Source organism: Hyaena hyaena, unplaced genomic scaffold (assembly GCF_003009895.1).
Source record: "Hyaena hyaena isolate Hyena2069 unplaced genomic scaffold, ASM300989v1 scaffold_235, whole genome shotgun sequence".
Taxonomy (NCBI): domain Eukaryota; kingdom Metazoa; phylum Chordata; class Mammalia; order Carnivora; family Hyaenidae; genus Hyaena; species Hyaena hyaena.
Window position 1 is genome coordinate 673,438 of NW_024080867.1, and position 17,983 is coordinate 691,420.

General features: G+C 63.1%; 2 protein-coding genes across 4 annotated transcripts; one reads left to right on the plus strand and one right to left on the minus strand.

The window, feature by feature from the left end:
- Positions 1-1,061: 1,061 nt before the first annotated feature.
- CNOT3 (CCR4-NOT transcription complex subunit 3) lies at positions 1,062-14,748 on the plus strand. 3 transcript variants are annotated; one of them, XM_039244161.1, is made up of 18 exons: positions 1,062-1,305; positions 4,886-4,960; positions 5,076-5,143; positions 5,374-5,448; positions 5,571-5,660; positions 5,737-5,865; positions 5,973-6,068; positions 7,067-7,289; positions 7,384-7,517; positions 7,816-7,872; positions 8,975-9,341; positions 9,417-9,540; positions 10,173-10,371; positions 11,697-11,796; positions 11,884-12,082; positions 12,371-12,503; positions 13,065-13,190; positions 14,398-14,748. In XM_039244161.1, the coding sequence occupies exons 2-18, from the start codon at positions 4,936-4,938 to the stop codon at positions 14,494-14,496; spliced, it is 2,244 nt and encodes a 747-aa protein (XP_039100092.1). In that variant the 5' UTR covers positions 1,062-1,305; positions 4,886-4,935; the 3' UTR covers positions 14,497-14,748. The 3 variants fall into 3 exon arrangements, with proteins under 3 accessions (XP_039100092.1, XP_039100093.1, XP_039100094.1); XM_039244162.1 differs by having other exon boundaries at positions 7,070-7,289; XM_039244163.1 differs by lacking the exon at positions 14,398-14,748 and having other exon boundaries at positions 12,371-12,586; positions 13,065-13,184.
- LENG1 (leukocyte receptor cluster member 1) lies at positions 14,697-17,867 on the minus strand. Its single transcript, XM_039244205.1, has 4 exons — positions 17,670-17,867; positions 16,403-16,582; positions 15,495-15,766; positions 14,697-14,989 (listed from the first exon to the last, which is right to left on the minus strand). Exons 1-4 carry the CDS (start codon positions 17,799-17,801, stop codon positions 14,716-14,718), a joined length of 858 nt encoding a protein of 285 aa, XP_039100136.1. The 5' UTR covers positions 17,802-17,867; the 3' UTR covers positions 14,697-14,715.
- Positions 17,868-17,983: the final 116 nt, after the last annotated feature.

Sequence of the window (17,983 nt, forward strand, 5' to 3'; positions counted from 1 at the left end):
TTATGGAAACGACGGTACAAGTGCAAAAGTGAATCCTGCAGGCAGGTCGGCAAGTCTTCCCCACTGGAGCACAGAGCAGGGAGCGAATCTGCAGCATCCCCGTAACACCGAGGAAGTGAGCTGCAGAGGACAGTGCCCCACAGTAACCAGGCTGAGGCAGGACAGAAGCGCCATGCCCCCGCCATGGGTATGCGAGATGGCAGTGACTTGGGGCACTGGCCACTGCTTCCTCTCCTCCGTCCACCATACGGAGACTCGAGATATGCCAAACAGGCACTTGCAGGAAGATTAGGCACCTGGAGCACAAGGGATGCGGAAGGATGCGCCCGGGAGCCTAGCCTGCCTGCTTCGCCCCGTTTCACACGCTTTTAGGGGCGGGTACCAACCCCTCGCGGCGCTGCGGGACGCGGTGGGGCGAATGGCAACGGCTAGGGCCAACAAGGAGCAAGGGGTGGGCCCTCTCGCCCAGCTCCTCCCCGGTGGCTGTTTTGAGTGGCAGGTGACTCCAGATCGGCCCCCGCTTTGAAGGTACCTGTCTGCCTCTCATTAGGTGCTCGGCCTTTAACGCCCACGCTCCATGCCTTCCTCCGCTTTCCCCACCCATTTCCGGAACCAGCCAATGGCTTCGGGGCAGAATATCCCCTCACAACCAATTAAAAATGGCTCTAAACTTGACGGACGACTTCCCGCCCCTGATCAGCCTAGCCCCTCCCCGTGGCCAATTGGTTGAGGAGAGGGGGGCGGGTGTATCCAATCAGCACGGCAATGGCCTCTTGATTGACGCACGGGCCCTCGCGCTGGCGTGTTGTGCCCTGAGGCGGGGAGGAGGAGGAGCGGGGAAAACCAGAGCCAATCCTAGCAGTCTGCGCGGGAGGCCAATCGAACGCCGCGCCTTGGAGCGATTGCCCAATCGGCGAGAGGGGGCCGGCTGCATCCCTGCCAAGGGCCAATAGGAGGCGTCCGAGGGGCAAGAGCGACGTGCCACAGGGGCAATCAAAGGCCTCCATTCCGGGCTCGGAGGCGGGTCGGCGCCAGAGACGAGAAGAGAGGAGGGAGGCCTCCGCCGCCGCCGCCATCTTGGACCGGCCCGGTCAGCTTCCGCGGAGCCATCGGCAGACGCCGCGGCCTCCCTTGAGCCCCGACCCCGTCGTCAGAACAACCCCGGGCCCACTTCCCCCCACCCCACTTCCGCTTCGCGCCGCTATCGCGATAGCGCCCGGGCCCGGGGCGCGAGAAAAAGGCGGCGGGCGCTCGCCTCCCCCGCCTGTCGCGATACGCTCCTCAGCGGCGGCGCCAGCTCCTGTGGTGAGAGCGTCAGGCTCGACTGGGCCGGACCCCTTCCCTTCCTCCCCCGGCGCCACCGCCGCCCTCCCTGCCGCCTCCCGCCGCGGCGACACCGCCGCCTGTCGCGACATGGCCGCCCCCCCCACGGTCCCGGCGCGGGCTCCCGGCAGGAGCGGCCCCGGCGCCCGTCGGTGCTCGTGCCCCCTCCGCGTCCCGCCGCGGCGCCAGGCTGCTTCGCGGGGGTGCAGGTGCGCGGGGCCGCCCCCTCCGCGGCGGCCTCGGCCCCTAGCCGCAGGGACGGGCGCGCCGCGGGTGCCCGCCCCCCTCGGCCGCAGCCCCTCCTGGGGGGTTGGGCCCCCTCCCCCCCGAGCTAGGCCCGCGGGCGCGGCGGGGGGCTCCGTTCCCGGGGCCCGGCCCCCTGCGCGGCCCCAAAGTTTCCCCTGCGGCGAGAAGTCGAGGGGGGTCTGGGCTGTCCTGAGTGGTACCTGCTCCGGGCGGGCTGCGTGTCGGCCGCTGGCGCTGTGGCCCTGAGCCCCCTGCCTGTGGTGTCACTCCCACTTGGCCTCCCCGGGTCTTGGTGACACCTGCCAGAGCCCCCTGCCTTCGCCGGGCTGCAGACGGTGTCCTGCCGCGGGCAGTGCAAGCACTCCTGATTCTAAGCAGTGCCAGCCTCTCCGAGCAGGGCTGCTCCCTCCCCCAGCATTGACGCCCCCGCTGTTTGGGGACGGCCCCCAGCGTAGCCCTTTGCTGCTGCCGCGTCTGAGGCTTCTGTCCCCCGTTCACATCCGTCCTTCCGGAAGGCCGGGGTCCCGCCCCCCTCGGTGCTTGTTTTGGGTTCCCTGGCCGCCGCGAGGGTGTGAGCTTGATGGCGCTGACAGTCGCGACTCCGGGGCTCGGTCTCCTGCTCCCACACTCAGAGCCAGCTTCCTAGATGTGAGGGGCCGGTGCTGTGACACGTGGGCTGTGCTGGCTGGGCTCCTGCTGTCCTCCAGGGGCTTCAGGGGCAGGACACTTTCTCAGGGGTGCCCCCCCTACCCCAGACGAGGTTCCTGCCTCTCAGGTGTTGGTGCGCTTGTCGTGGGTGTCGCTGTGTGGGACCAAAGCTGCTGTTCTGGGCTGAAACACAGGTCCGTGTGGTGGGGAAGAGGCCCCTATGTGGTCAGCTTTCCAGAGTGGGCTCCAGGCCCCCCATCCTTGGCCCTGGGCCTCCCCGTGGGCCGATAAGTGTCCCCACGGCGGGACCTAACAGGTTCTCCCTCCAGTGTCGGGTGCCCTGCGTGGCAGCGTCAGCATCCTGGCATCACTTGCCAGCGCCAGCACAAGGCCTCTGCGTGGGGGCACATGCAGTCCCCCGGATTAGGGACCACCCGGTGTGCACTCCCGCACTGCACCTTCCAGCGCTCCTGCACATGCCCCAGTCGGGGCTGCTCCTGGTCAGTCCTGCGGCTCATCTACCCAGCTGCTGGTGGCGGCTCCAGCCCCTTCCCGGGGATCTGCCCTCCCCTGGACAGCCTGGTTTGGGTGAAGCGTCCTGGGCTGGTTCCAGGCTCCCCGGTCCTGCAGGACGCCCCTGCCCTGAGCATGCAGGCCCTTCAGTGCCTGAGCTGCTCTGTCTCAGTTACCCTTCAGTGTGGGAACTTGCTGGGTCCCCCCAGAGCGGTGGGGCTCCCGGCCCTTTAGGAATGGACCTTCCCCGAGGTGGCACCTCCACTTCAGGGCTCAGGCTCCAGCTTTCTCACTAGTCCTTTGCTGGGGGTTCAAGGTGTCTTGATGTAGGGTCTTTGTGGAGGGAGGGGCCCTTGGCCTGTAGTACCCGCCGTGTCTAGGGGGTGCAGGTACCCTGGGCCCGCAGTGCCTCCCCCAGGTCTGGTAGGGTCTTCTCTGGGCCTCAGCTCTTCCCCACCTCCCTCCCTGGGCTGGGGCTCCTGTCCCCTAGCACCTTGCTTCTGACTCTGCGGGACTTGTTGCCACAGTCTGTTCCCCTTTTAGGGGTATCCCCTCTGCACTGAGCCAGGTGTCCTGACCCCTCGGTGTGGAGCGTCCCCTCCCTCTGGGCTAGAGGCAGGGCACACACTCCTGATCTCATTCCTGAGCCTGATCCCGGGCGGGAAGAGGCAGTTCTGTGTTGGGCGTCCTGGCCATGTCCCGAGCTCCCAGATGAAAGCCTCAGAGCCCCTCGTCCTGGAGCTGGGATTCCCTGTGTGGGGCCTGGGCCCCACCTCCGTGTGGCAGCGGGGCCTGGGCCCGGGGCGTTGCTCTTCACTTGGTCTGCTCTCTGAGGAGATTGAGGCTCCCCCGGGTCTGAGGTGTCACAGCACCGCTGTGCACAGTGGGCGCCTGTGGAGGGCGCTGGTTCTGGAGGCAGCTCCCTGGCACATGGCCCCGGCAGGAGCCGCCAGTGGTGTGGGGTTGAAGTAATCGAGTACAAGTGGAAGATGCCACGTATTGGGCCACGTTCTTCGTGTTCAGGGCTACGGGCAGCACAGATACACTGCGGGAAGTGCTGCTGGCTGGGACTGTTCCAAGACCAGTCATCCCCAGTGGGCGGGGACCCTCCTGGCACAGCCCCCCCATGGTTTGAGGCTCAGTCCTCTGGGGCCCCCGTCTCAGGGAGCCATGGTCTTCAGTCAGGCCCCCTTTCTAGGGGTGGGCTCAGGCTGTGCAGAACACCCCCTGGGTCTCTGTTGGTCTTGGCGTTGGGCCCACAGCCGTGGCTTCCCCCGGGGCCAGAGCTCCCCCTTCTGCGTGTCTTGTAGGTTGAGGGTGAAGATACTCCTCTTTCTAGGTACCGGGCATGCATCCTGGTGGTTTGTGTTCCCCTGCGTCTACGTTACCAGAGCATCTGATATGTACTTGGCGTGCGCAGATCGCTGCCTCACAGTGGAGGCCCCTCACCCTTCTCTCTGAGACCTCACTCTTCTCCCGGCCCTCTCGTGGCCTTCTGCCCCATGCGACTGTCTCGGCATTGGTGTCCTTGGGTCAGGAGCGTCGTCTTCTGCTTGGGACCCAGCCCTGTCACAATGGGTTGGGGGGTGGGGGGTAAATCTTCCTAATTGCAGGCATTTCCCACCCCCCAGTGCTTCCCTTCCATCCCTTACAGTTCACACTCAGACGGCACCTGGCCTTCTTCCTGCAGACTCAGTCTGCTGACCTGTCTGAGGGGTAGCTGCTCCAGTGTCTGGACTCTAGTCACCATGGGCCTTGCCCCACTGTGGCAGTGTGGCCTCCAGGACCAGTGCCTTCACCCCAGCACTCAGCCACATGCTGTTTGACTTTTTCCTGCTTTAAACATCTTCTAGAGTGTCATCTGGGGAGCAGGTATCCCGTGCTCCAACGTTTTTCCATTTCCTGGGTGAGAGTTACACAAAAAGTATACCTGCTTCCTTGTTTCCACAAACTTCCAGAGTGTTCTTATGGAACATTCTTCCAGAATGTTCAGACCCCTGTGCTGGGCTTTCAAGGCTGCATAAGTGGAACTTGGCCTCGTCTCGGTCGTCATGCCGTAAATGCGTCGTCCTTTACCATGTGCCCTACTGTGCCCAGCCTCGTCTGTGTCGGACCAGCCAGCGAATAAACCTGTGCTCCTTCCTTATCTCCGCAGCGTCCGTCTCCAGGAGAGTATGAAGAGAGCGCGTCTGTAGGGCAGGGAAGATGGCGGACAAGCGCAAACTCCAAGGTACTGCGTTGCCTGTGCACTGCCCGTGTAGCCATGTGCTCGCTGTCCTCAGAGCCCCTCCCTGGATGCCTCCTGCCTGGGCAGGATGCTAACAGCCGCCTTCTTCCCTGCCCAGGTGAGATTGACCGCTGCCTCAAGAAGGTGTCCGAGGGCGTGGAGCAGTTCGAAGATATTTGGCAGAAGGTACGAATCTGGGTCTTCAGGGAGGAGAGCACAGGAAGAGGTTCCGGATCTCTGCGTGTAGGCCAGGGAGAGGGATTGTGGGTCCAGGTGCTGAGGACCTAAGAAGCACCTTTGAGATGGATTGGGGTGTCCCCAGAGTCCCCAGCCCTCAGAGACCAGAGCTTTACCGCTGCAGTGGGCATGAGGGCGGCAGGCCCCATGCTGACACCCGGGCTCTCTTCTTCCCTCAGCTCCACAATGCAGCCAACGCAAACCAGAAAGAAAAGTACGAGGCTGACTTAAAGAAGGAGATTAAGAAGCTTCAAGTGAGGGGACCGGGGGGCTGGATTTCTGGGTCCCGAGGGCAGAGGGAACAGGGAGGGGGGCCGGCGGCCTCAGCGCCTGTGTCCTGAGGCAATGTGACTGTCTTGATTTTTCCCACCTGCAGCGGCTAAGGGACCAGATCAAGACATGGGTAGCGTCCAACGAGATCAAGGACAAGAGGCAGCTCATAGACAACCGCAAGCTCATCGAGACGGTAGGAGGCCACAGCCAGTGCCTGGTGGGGAGGTGGCTGGGTTTCTGGGAACCCCTGCCAACCACACTCTCCACAGCAAATGGAACGGTTCAAAGTTGTGGAGCGAGAGACCAAGACCAAAGCCTATAGCAAGGAGGGCCTGGGCCTGGCCCAGAAGGTGGACCCTGCCCAGAAGGAGAAGGAGGAGGTTGGCCAGTGGCTCACGGTGAGTCAGGGTAGAGAAGAAGTGGTGACTGCAGGGCCCTGGCCCCCAGGGCATCCGTGGGGACTCTGGCTGACCACCTGCCTTTCCGCTTCCTTCCCCCCATGCAGAATACCATCGACACCCTAAACATGCAGGTGGACCAGTTTGAGAGTGAAGTGGAGTCCCTGTCGGTGCAGACGCGCAAAAAGAAGGGTGACAAGGATGTGAGTGGGGGGACCCTGCACCCAGAGGGCAGAGACGGGCTGGCGAGTTGGGCTGAGTGGCTACCGGGGGCGGCACGTGGAGGTGAGGCAGCTTCAGGGGTCCCGTCTCAGCAAACCGTGGCACCGAGAAAAGGAGGAGTGGTTTGAGGGAGCACTTGCTGGGCTCTAGGGTCACAAACTAAACAAAAGAGCAGACGGAAGTGTAGGGTGCAGAGTGCCGAGATGGCCCAGGTCCTGAGGTGGTGGGTAGAGACAAGGTGGGCCACGGGAACTTTGGTCTTTCGGCCTGAGGAGAGCAGTCAGGGAGGAAGCTAGATCTGGGGCCCAGATTCACAAACTCTGGGATTATACGGTGGGGGTTCAGGGGGATGCAGACTGCATGTGCTTGTTGGCACACAAAATACAGGGAGCTGGGTCTGGGCATGGGGGGTGGTGGGAGCTATGCCAGATTTGGGTATCTGAGACCCTGAGGAGTTTGGGAAGCTGGAGTTTGGAGGGGGGACACGATAGGCTCTTGTGGAGGTGGGGGTGGGATAAGAGATCAGAGGCCTGAGAAGGAGCTGAGCTGCTGCATCTGGGTTCGCTTGGATGTATGGATAGGTCGGGCAGATGTGAAGACAGAGACCATCACACAGGTGATCGTGAGCACAGATGGCAGGCTCTCTGTAAACGGGCATCGTGGCTCTTACCCTTAGAGCGAGATAGAGGATGCGGTATGCTGCACTTGAGAGATTTGGGCTGCTAGGGCCGCAGCATACGGAGGCACAGAGCTGTCTGGTCTTCTAGAGGTTTCCAGGGACGTTTGGGCGGGAACTGGGAGTCCCTGCGGCTCTCCTACCTCAGAGGGCGGGCAGACTCCACACTGCCCGGGTCAGGAGGGGCTGGAGCGGAGCCTCTGGGTCTCTCCGGGGGTCAGGGACTGAGGACAGGTTCTGTGGGGGCAGGAGGGGCCCGGGCAGGAGCCGTGCAGCCCCTGAGCCTGGCCCTGGGCTCGCCAGCAGAAGCAGGACCGGATCGAGGGCCTGAAGCGGCACATCGAGAAGCACCGCTACCATGTGCGCATGCTGGAGACCATCCTGCGCATGCTGGACAATGACTCCATCCTCGTGGATGCCATCCGCAAGATCAAGGATGACGTCGAGTACTACGTCGACTCGTCCCAGGACCCTGACTTCGAGGAGAATGAGTTTCTTTATGACGACCTGGACCTCGAGGACATTCGTGAGGCCTGGGGCCGGCCTGTGGGAACAAGGCAGTGAGGGCCGGCTTGGGGGGCGTCCCAACCCGTTAAGCACGCCCCTTCCTGCCCCCACAGCACAGGCGCTGGTCGCCACCTCCCCTCCCAGCCACAGTCACATGGAGGATGAGATCTTCAACCAGTCCAGCAGCACGCCCACCTCCACCACCTCCAGCTCGCCCATCCCGCCCAGCCCGGCCAACTGCACCACGGTGAGGACGCAGGGACGTGGCGTGGCAGAGAGGGGCTGAGGACGTGGGGTCCAGGTGTCCTGGGTCCAGGCCCTACGGCTGTTGAGTGTCAGTGGGGTCTTTGGCAAGCAGTAGAGGCCTGGCAGCGGGGCAGGCTGGGCAGGGATCCGGGGCGCTGGAGGCTGGGAGAGGTGCCCAGGAGACCAGGGCCCCGGGTTCCCCAGTGTGGGTAAGGGCATAGGTGCTGGAACAGCCCCGGGAGGGTCTGTTGGGGCCCTAGAGGTGACAAGGGTTTCCACCTGTGCCTCCCCTCCTTCAGGAAAACTCTGAGGATGACAAGAAGAGGGGGCGCTCCACGGACAGTGAAGTCAGCCAGGTGGGTGTGACTGTCAAGGGTTCCCAAGCTCACTGAGGCCTGAGCGTGACCAGAGTGCTGGGGTCAGGGGCATGAAGGAATTAGAGGGTGGCACGGCCCTGAGGAGGGCCAGTGTGAATGGGGGCCCAGGAGGGGGTGGTGGCATGGCACCTGCCCTGGACATTTAGAGGAAGACGCCAGTTTATGTGGTGGGGGAAGGGGTGGGCGACACAGGTGAGGTAGCACCTAAAGCTCACGGGGGTCTGGAGGTAGCCCATCTGGGTCAGGCTGAGGGGGCCTCCCACCTTGGGGAGCCAACAGGTTTCCGTGGGCCTTGTCACGAGTCTTGGCTGTGGTGGGGACTGGATCTCTGTCCTCCCCTGTTGAGTCCCAGCCCAGGACGCAGTGGGAGCACACCCTGTGGAAGTGCTGCTCTGTGGCAGAGGCTGGCAGGCTGGAGCCTGGCAGCCAGCACTGGGGAGGCCGGTGTGGGACGGTGGGCATCGGGGGGCGAGTAGGGAGGTGGTCTCGAGCCTGCGTGCGAGGTGCCAGGGCGGCGGGGGTGTCTCCCCCCTGAGGACGGTGGCACGGGCTGGCCAGCGGGGCTTGCCTGGCTCTCGCTTGGCTGTGGGGCGTGCCATGGGCACTTCACTCTGCTGCTTTCTGGGGTGGAGGTCAGCAGCAGCCCCTCCCGTTGCTTTTGTGACCATTTGGGTGACATTTGGAATTGTCTAGTTCTCGGCTGTTTTTACTTCTTCCTGGGATTTGTAGTTGGGTCCAGCTGGTCTTACACAGAGGGCATTCATTCACCCATTTCTCCCGTCATCAGACCTGGTCAGGGGGTGTGTCTCCCTGACGCACAGGCCGTGGCAGCCTGTCGTGCAGAGGCGTCCACGCAGGGTGTGTGGGACGCTGGTGGGGGCTAGAACGCAAGTGCTCTCAGCGTGGAGGTGGTGATTGCAGCATGGAGGGTCAGGTCACGGGAGGGGACAGCCGGGGGGACGGGGGGAGCAGCCCAGCCCCACGAGGACCATGGAGCCCAGCGTGGGGGAGGGCTGTGTGCGGGAGGCCTGGCGCACCTGCCGGCCCACTGCGCCCTGACCCTCTTCTTCCACACTCGCAGTCTCCAGCCAAAAACGGCTCCAAGCCCGTCCACGGCAGCCAGCACCCTCAGTCCCCAGCTGTGCCACCCAGCTACCCATCTGGCCCCCCGCCCGCCACCTCCGCCCTGAGCAGCGCCCCTGGCAACAACGGGGCCTCCACGCCGGCAGCACCCTCAAGTGCCCTGGGCCCCAAGGCCAGCCCAGCTCCCAGCCACAATTCAGGCACCCCTGCCCCCTACGCCCAGGCTGTGGCCCCACCAGCCCCCAGTGGGTCCAGCACCACCCAGCCTCGGCCCCCCAGCGTCCAGCCTGGTGGGGGAGGGGGCGGCGGAGGCAGCAGCAACAGCAGTGGAGGGGCAGGCGCCGGCAAGCAGAATGGTGCCACCAGTAAGCAGGGGGGCTGCAGGGGTGGGGGGTGGGGTCCTGCAGTGGCCTGTTTTCACTCCCCCTTCCTTGCCTCAGGTTACAGCTCGGTGGTGGCAGACAGCCCAGCAGAGGTGGCTCTTGGCAGCAGTGGGGGCAACAGCGCCAGCAGCCAGGCCCTGGGTCCCCCATCTGGTCCCCACAACCCCCCTCCCAGCACCACGTGAGTGTCTATAGCTTCCATCCCTGCCCTGGCCCACTGGGACCTCCCCCACCTGCTGGGGTGCCTGTCCCCACTTCACTCCAGCATCTGTCCCTTGGCAGTGTCCGGCGTAGCCTTCTGAGGCATACCTTGTGTATTTGAGATTTTTCCTGGCATCACCCTTCTCGGTGAGCCACCCCAGGCCCTCCTGACTCCTGAGGAGGCTCCCTATGCAGCTCTCAGCCCACCTTTCCTGGGGGTCTCTGTTTCTGAGAAGATTGCCCCAAGAAAAGATTCTGACCTACGAGGGAGGTAGGGAAGACCTGCTCTCCGGATCTGCTGGGCCCCAGGGGGCATCTGGTGTGTGGTTGGAAGGCTCCCTTCCCACACCCCCCTTCTCTGGGGCCCACGGCACAGGCCTGCACGTCTGCTGGTGAACCCTCAGCCACAGGGCCTGTGTTGACGCCCCCGAATCCAGGCTCCCAGCTCTGTGGCTCTTTGCTCCTGCAGGGAATCGACCCCCAGGACTGGCCCCCCTTGTTGGTCCTGGCTTCTGGGCTTTCTCCCCTTCTTGTTTTATTACTTCCCCCCCCCCCTAGTTACCAGGCCCTCCTGTCCCCTCTCAGCTCTCTCCCCCATTCTCTCCTTCCCAGGAAGGAACCCAGCGCGGCAGCCCCAGCAGGGGCTGGGGGTGTGGCTCCAGGCTCAGGGAACAACACAGGGGGTCCCAGCCTGCTGGTGCCACTTCCTGTGAACCCCCCCAGTTCTCCAACACCCAGCTTCAGCGAGGCCAAGACAGCCGGCACCTTGCTCAACGGACCCCCACAGTTCAGCACTGCCCCGGAGATCAAGGTGGGCCCCAAGGTGTATGTCCTGGCCCTGCCCCCCACCCTGTGTGGCTAGGGCTTCCTCTCCCCTGGGCCCGCTTGTCCTTTCTCTGACTCTGGCCCTACACCCTCGCCTGCTCTCTGGGCTCCTCCACCATCTTGCCCTCGGGGCCTCCACACTTTTGCTTCTGCTCCTAGTTGTACTTGCTCTCGTGCTCTCTGGGGTCCCCCCCATCATCTCTGTCCTCAGTCCTCACTCCACACACCCCACCATCCAGTTCACTGCTCTCCTTTACTGATGCCCGCTCTGGGCCTGGCCTCATGCTGGGTGAATCCACCCCTGTCCCACCTTCTGTGCTGGGAGCCACACGTGGCTGTAAGGGGGTGGGGGCAGAGGGTGCTGTGGACCCACGTCGGTGCCTCTGACTTGCCCTGGGGAGATGGCCCAGCAAGGCCTCCACACACAGATCTAAGTGTCTTTCCGGAATGGGAAAGACAAACCAGAAAGGAGAGGTTCGCCTGTGCCAGAGGTCGAGGAGGGGCTGATGTCAGTGCAGAGACTCCACAGAGAGGGGGAAAGGGAGTCCACTTGGCAGGAGGCGGTGCAGGCTGGCTGCAAGGCTGGGGTGGTGGGGGTCACAGGGAGGGCAGTGGGGTCCTCAGCGCCAGGGTCTGAAATGGGAACAGAGTGTAGAGTTGACGTTCTGGGCTGGTGCGTTTAACCTCAGTTACACAGAGGAAGAGTCCGGGACCAAGTCCCACACGGCCTTATGTACCTTCATCTGGAGAGTCCCCAAGTAAAGGGCCAGAGCCAGCACTCACACTTTGGAGGTACTCTGGACAGGAAATCCATCGAGTGAGCATCTTTCTGGAGAAAAGGGATCAGTGGCTTTGAGGGTGTCAAGAGGGGTCTGTAGCATTAAGAAAAACAAACACACTGTGTTTCGAGTAGAAAAAGGACCAGAGGATGTGGCTGGGAAGGGCCCTGTGGGGTCACTGGGAACGGGAGGGAGGGGCAGGGGAGGACAGGTGCCAGGCCTGGGGGAGTGGCAGGGGGGCTGTGGGTCGGGCCCCGCCCTGGGGGTGGTGTGGGGCCAGCCCGCCACTCCTCGACGTGCAGGTTTCAGGCCGGGAGGGCAGGTGCAGACCCCCGCCCCCACAGCAGCGCCCCCTGCAGTGCGCAGGTCACCCGCCCTCCCTGGGCGCCTCTGTCAGCGGATCCCCACCCCCGGCCGGTCTTTTCCCTCCAGCGCTAGAAGCCGCAGGGGACACCCTTCCCACTCGTGGCCTGTGCCCAGCGAGCCTGCTGCCACGTTGGCCAGTGTCGTACCAGCTCTCTCCTCTCCCCAGGCCCCCGAGCCTCTGAGCTCCCTCAAGTCCATGGCAGAGCGGGCAGCCATCAGCTCCGGCATTGAGGACCCTGTGCCAACACTGCACCTGACGGAGCGAGGTGAGGGCGGGGCCGGGGGCAGGGCAGCCCGGCAAGGAGCGGCAGGCCCCACGCCGGCCTCACCACCTGGCCCTGCCCTCCCCACAGACATCATCTTGAGTAGCACATCAGCTCCTCCAGCCTCAGCCCAGCCGCCCCTCCAGCTGTCGGAAGTGAATATCCCACTGTCACTGGGGGTGTGTCCACTGGGGCCTGTGCCCCTCACCAAGGAGCAGCTGTACCAGCAGGCCATGGAGGAGGCCGCCTGGCATCACATGCCCCACCCCTCAGACTCCGAGCGCATCCGGTGAGGGAGGGGCTGGCACCCTGCACTCGAGTGTGAGGGCGGTGGCCATGGTGGGGATCAGGTTCCCCGGCCCCGAGAGGTTAAGTGAAGCTTGCTGGTGGTCCTCCTCACTGCTGGGCACCTGACTTGGGACTGTCCCCGGGGCGGGGAGGGTGTCTCAGGAGTTCATTATTGGGGTGACCGGGTGCCCAAGAAGCTCTCACCTGTGTGCTGGGGGAGCTGGGCTTCCCCCTGCCCTCGAGACAGCAGGGACTGCTGGGCCCTGGAACTAGCCCTCCTGCTCCACAGGCAGTACCTCCCCCGGAACCCCTGCCCGACGCCCCCCTACCACCACCAGATGCCACCCCCACACTCGGACACCGTGGAGTTCTACCAGCGCCTGTCCACCGAGACGCTCTTCTTCATCTTCTACTATCTGGAGGTACAGCAGGGCCCCCGGGGCAGCCTCGGGCCCCCCGGCTTCGCCGCCACCGCCGCAGTCCCCCCTCGGGCTGGAGGGGTGAGGTGGGTGCCCCTCTGCGGCCCCCGGGACCGCACCCCCTCCCTGTCCTCCAGTCCTGTCCCACCCCGAGGCAAACCTGTCCCTGCCCCTACTTCAACACAGACATGTCCACGTCGGGGTTGGGGGCTAGGCTGGTCCCCTGCTGGGGAGTGGGGCCCCAGTTCAGTCTCCCCGGAGGCCCCTCTGCCCGACCCCAGGGAGTTGCCATAACCCTGCCCCCATCCCACGTTGGGGAACTCTCCAGGCTGCCTTCTCTCAGCTCCTCACGCATTAGTTTCTCTTCCTTCTCAAAGCCTCTCTGAAAGCCATTTCCTCCTCCTGACCAGCATTGGTATGTTCCGTGGCCCAGCCCACCCCCGTCCGCACCATCCAGCCCAGCCTCGGTCTTCGGCGGGGCCCGGGGGTGGCCCCAACGCCCTGTGCCCCTCGCCCCCCGGTTTGGGGGCCCCCTGACCCCCGCCTGCACCCTTCCTCCCCCAGGGCACGAAGGCACAGTATCTGGCCGCCAAGGCCCTGAAGAAGCAGTCGTGGCGGTTCCACACCAAGTACATGATGTGGTTCCAGCGGCACGAGGAGCCCAAGACCATCACCGACGAGTTTGAGCAGGTGAGGGCCCCCCCCTGTGCCCCGCTCTACCCGCAGGCCGGCACCGCTCCTGCACCCCCACCCGCCCCCGCCCCGTGGGCCCTCGGCTCCACCCAGGCCACTGTCCTCTTCATCCTGCACACGGCCAGGCCAGCTCACCATCCCAGGGCGGGGAGGGGGGGGTCCAGCCCCGCCTCCATGCCTCAGCCGGGCCCCTACTCAGACGCGGGCGCGGCTTCTCCCACCTTCGACAGGGTCTGCTTCACGCAGGGCCCTCGACTGTCGGTCTCCTTTCCCTCCTGCCTCCCCCGCCCCGAGCAGGGGCCTCACCAGCAAACACGCACGGGGCCCTCCCGGTGTTCTGGTACCTGGGGCCGCCCCCACTTGCACAACACGCTGGGGTAGACTCCGTTTGAACCGCTCTCCATTTCCTTACACGTAAAAACGGGGTAACGCACCCACGTCTCGCAGTTGTTCTGAGGATTAAATGAATGAATGATCTCTAAGTACCTAACGGTGCCTGCTCCGTAGGAAGTACCACGGGTGTACTTTGTTTCAAGTAACTTAAAGGCCATGTTCCACTGCTTACTTCCACCACATCTTTGTTTGATGCCAAGTATTGACAGGATCCTTGTCCTCAAACTCAGTCCCCCCTTCTGCCCCCCGTTCTTTGAGCATTTCAGACCTTCTTTTAGAACCACCCCCCCCTCAATGTCTCTGACACAGACCAGACTTACTGTCCCATCCTGGTTTGGCCCCCACTAATCATCCAGGTACCTTTCAAGGCATTGATCCTTCAGAAATACCCCACCCCCAGCACTGTCACCAATAAAACGTCTGTCTCGACAGCGTGCCTGGATGTGGACTCAGCCTGTTCTCTAGGACGGGGCACAGCTGCGGGGGTGGCGAAGACAAGAGGCTAGGACAGGCCTGGGGCAGCGGGCGCCAGCTCAGTGCTCCAGCCACAGCTGGGAGAGGGCGCAGCTCACCTGCAAACGTGGCTGAGGCTCTGGTGCACAGCCTCTCGGGCCTCCTTTCCTCTAAAGGGGCAGGATCACCTTTCCCGCCTGAGAAGAGGCTGGAGGGGAAATGGCTGACGCAGGCAGGGCTGTGGGCCCCGTGCCTCGTACGTCCATGGCCCTGAGATCTGTCCCCTAGGTCTGTCGGTCCAGCTCAGGTGTCCGGCCACCGCCACGTCCACTCACTGATCACCTTCTCCCCCGGCCAGGGCACCTACATCTACTTTGACTACGAGAAGTGGGGCCAGCGGAAGAAGGAAGGCTTCACCTTTGAGTACCGCTACCTGGAGGACCGGGACCTCCAGTGACACCGGCCCCCCTCCACCCTCCCCTGCCCCCCGCATGCTAATCCCCCTGCCCAGGTGAGGGCCCTGCCCTGGGAGACCGGGGGAGGCCCCAGGCCATGGGGCAGCCCTCGCCCCCAGGAAGCAGCCCCGCCTGGGGGCCCGGGGGGCGAGGGCTGCCCCCTCCTCCCCTCCCCAGTGAGGGACATTTTTTGGTAAACCTATTTTCATTTTGGAAAATATTTATGAATAAATAGTTTTATATGACGGCTGGCAGCTGCGGCCTCTCCTATCCCCCCAGGAGTCCGTGAGCACTTGGGTCTTGCTGGCAGGGCGCCGGGCCCACTGGGGGTTGAACTGGGAGTTGTACCGCCCCCGCCGTTCGTCCATCTCCTCTGCAGGCTGGTCCTCCGGGGGGGCCGTGCCGCGCACTCGGGCCAGGAGAGCCTCCGCACGAGCCCGCTCGCTCGCTTCCCGCCGGAGACGTTCGGCTAGAAGCTGGTCCAGGGATGGTCGTCTGGGGGGCACCAGAGTCGGGGTTAAAAAGCTCCTAAACCCTGGAGGCCCACCCCACCAAGGAGGAGCTGCCGCCTGGACCTCCCGCCTGCAGCTCCCACCACCCCCATCTGTAACAGCAGGAGGGGCACCCCCAGGGCCTCAGTTTCCCCTTCTATAGAAGACCAGGAGACCATACGCCAGCTCCACGCTCAGCGGTTTGTCCTCCAAGGGACACAAACCTGCTTAGTGACCCCACGGTTCTCAAACTGGTCTCAATGACCCCAGAAAGCTTGCTGTGTCCAGGGGTTTTATCTGTTACCATTTAGCACAGGAGCAAAAAAAAAAAAAAAAAGTCCTGAAAACAAGTCCACGTCCCTCAGGCTCTCCCAGCAGTGTCTCCCCGGAAGCCACTGTACACTCAACTGAAAGTTCAATGCCTCTGCAGACCCTGGACAGGGTGTCAGAGCCACCGCTGCCCAGCCAGCCCCGCCCCCAGCGCCCACGTGCCCGCCCAGCTTGCTTACGCTTCAGGCCGCTGCTTCTCCGGCCGCTCCTTTCCCTCTCTATTTCTGCCGTGACCAACACTGTCCCCGTCCTCACTGTGCCGCCGCTTCTTCAAATGCTTCTGCATCTCCCGCAGGGGGTCCAGGCGCTTCTTGATCTTTTCATCTGGACCTGGGCCAGGTGGAGGTGCCCCTCGTCCTGGGGGGAGCTGGTACCAAGGCGGTTGGGTCTGGGCTTCTGCTGCACTCTGGCCGAGGTATGTCAGGATACCCAGAGCTTTCTCCTGCCTCTCCTGAGGGGACAGAAAATAGGGAGGCGCGGACGTCGAGTAGGTCTCCCTGCAGGGAGCCCTAAGTGGGGCACCAGGACACCCCAGGCTCACGGCAAGGCAGAACCAGATTAGCCAACAGGTGCTGGAGGACTGTCACAAGACCGCTCTGTCCAAAGGACACAAAAGGCCAGCACAGGTGGGGCTCGTGCCCTGAGCACAAGGGCAGGTTTGGTCACCGCCCAGAAGGAAAGGACGGGGTGGGCGCTGCTGTAGGGTTCAAAGGCAGGCATCTTTGAGGATATAACTTGAAGACAAAGCAGCAAGCAAGGCGCAAAGGAGGGAGGCCAGTTCAGTGTTCGGTGGGAATCCCCGAGTGCGGGCGTGACCGGATAGGACTTACACTGAGCTGGACGCTTCCCAAACCCGACAGGGCCTGCACATCAGGCCGATGGGTCTGCAACTAGCAGCCACTCCCAAGCCCGTGCAGGCTTGGATGGCAATAAATCACAGCACTTCTGAGTGCTAGGTTCCAGGGCTCCTCTCAGGCCTCTAGATCAGCTCACTTAATTCCCCACGCTCCCTCTATACTCCTGTCAGTCACGGGAGGACAGCCGCCCTGGCTCCACCCATCACACATTAGGTGGGAGGCCAGCTTACTTTCTCCTGTCGCTTTTCTTCCTCGTACTCTTTGTTGCCTCTGGTCACCCCTTTCCCTTCTTCCAGCAGCTCCCGGAACAGGTCCACAGGGCCAGGAGTCAGGGCTGCTGCCTCTGCTGCTTCCAGCTCAGGTAGCGAGTTCTGACGCCTGGCTTTCTTCCGTAGGAATTCTGTGCGGGCCTGGGGAAGAGACAATCACAGGCACAACATTCAGAACCTAGATGTGATTCACACAGCTGTGATGCTGGACCACAGAAAACCACTGTCGTCAGTGCTTGGGGGGTGGTCAGAAGAGGCACCTGTCCCAGCCTGCAGAGAGGGTAGGGGGATGCAGGACACCTGGGCTTATAAGCGGCCTCCTTCCCCAACAGTTAACTGGCAGGGCTCCAAGTCTCAGGTGGAGATAAACAGCCCAAAGTACGCGAACAGGAGATCTGGATTACAGGCTGGGCTGCATCTGAGACGACGTGCAATCTCTGCCGGTAAGTGAATTTTAAGGGGCGCTTGGGTGGCTCAGTCGGTTAAGCGTCGGCTGGCATCTCACAGTTTGTGGGTTTGAGCCTCCTGTCCGGCTCTGAGCTAACCGCTCAGAGCCTGGAGCCTGCCTTGGACTCTATGTCTCCCTCTCTGCCCCTTCCCCACTCGCACTCTTTCTCTCAAAAATAAATATTTAAAAAGTTTTAATAGAAGGGAGTTTTAAAAGCCCAGACCACCCTGCAGCCGAGCGTTGAGAATCAGATCCACTAAAGAACAAAACTACGTCCAAACTGGAGGTTAGAAATTACACGGAAAGCCCCTGGAGCGGGGAGTGCAGGGAGAGGGCTCACCCAAGAGCGGAACTGCCGTGTCCCACTGTCCCTTCCCTTCTGAAGCCATCCCTCTTCTCTGCATAATGAAGAGGAGGGGGCCCCTCTAGGTGTTGAGACTGCAGGTCAAGTGCTTTGCACGGGGTGATACAGTAGACATGCAACAGGGAGGTTGTGCAAGCAAACTAGTCCGAGTTTCCTTAAACTGCTCATCATTTTCTCACAAGCCGCTAGTTTGTGCCAGGCACTCTCCATCCTCGCGAAAGACACGAGTGGGGGAAACCGGGACAGGGCAGAGGCCTACGCGGGTCCTGCACAGGTGGGCACACGCCTCCAGCGGCGCCCAGACCCTCCTGGCTCACGGGACACATCGCGCCTGCGCGCCACACCCGCTTCCGCCCCCCCCCCCGGCGCCTGCGCACTCAGCCCGGGAGGCCCCTTCGGCTGCGCTCGGGGCTTACCTCCTGCTGAGCGAGCAGCACCCTCCGCTCACGCTCTTTCTCCTCCTCCCGGGCCTGAGCCTCGTCACGCCGCACGCGGGCGACATTGTCCTTGTTCCGGACGTGCCAGCTCTTCTTGGGCAAGATATTCATGGCGTCGTAGCCGGTCACCGACTGCCAGGCCCGCCTCCGAGCACTTCCTATTGGCGAGAGAGTGCTCCTCCCTGTTGTTCCGGCTTTAAGCCACGGATTGGTCCTGGGCTGATTGTCACGCCCCTCCAGGCCCTTGACAAAGGCTGATTGGCTGAGATGTCCGAATTTGGGTTGGCGTAGCC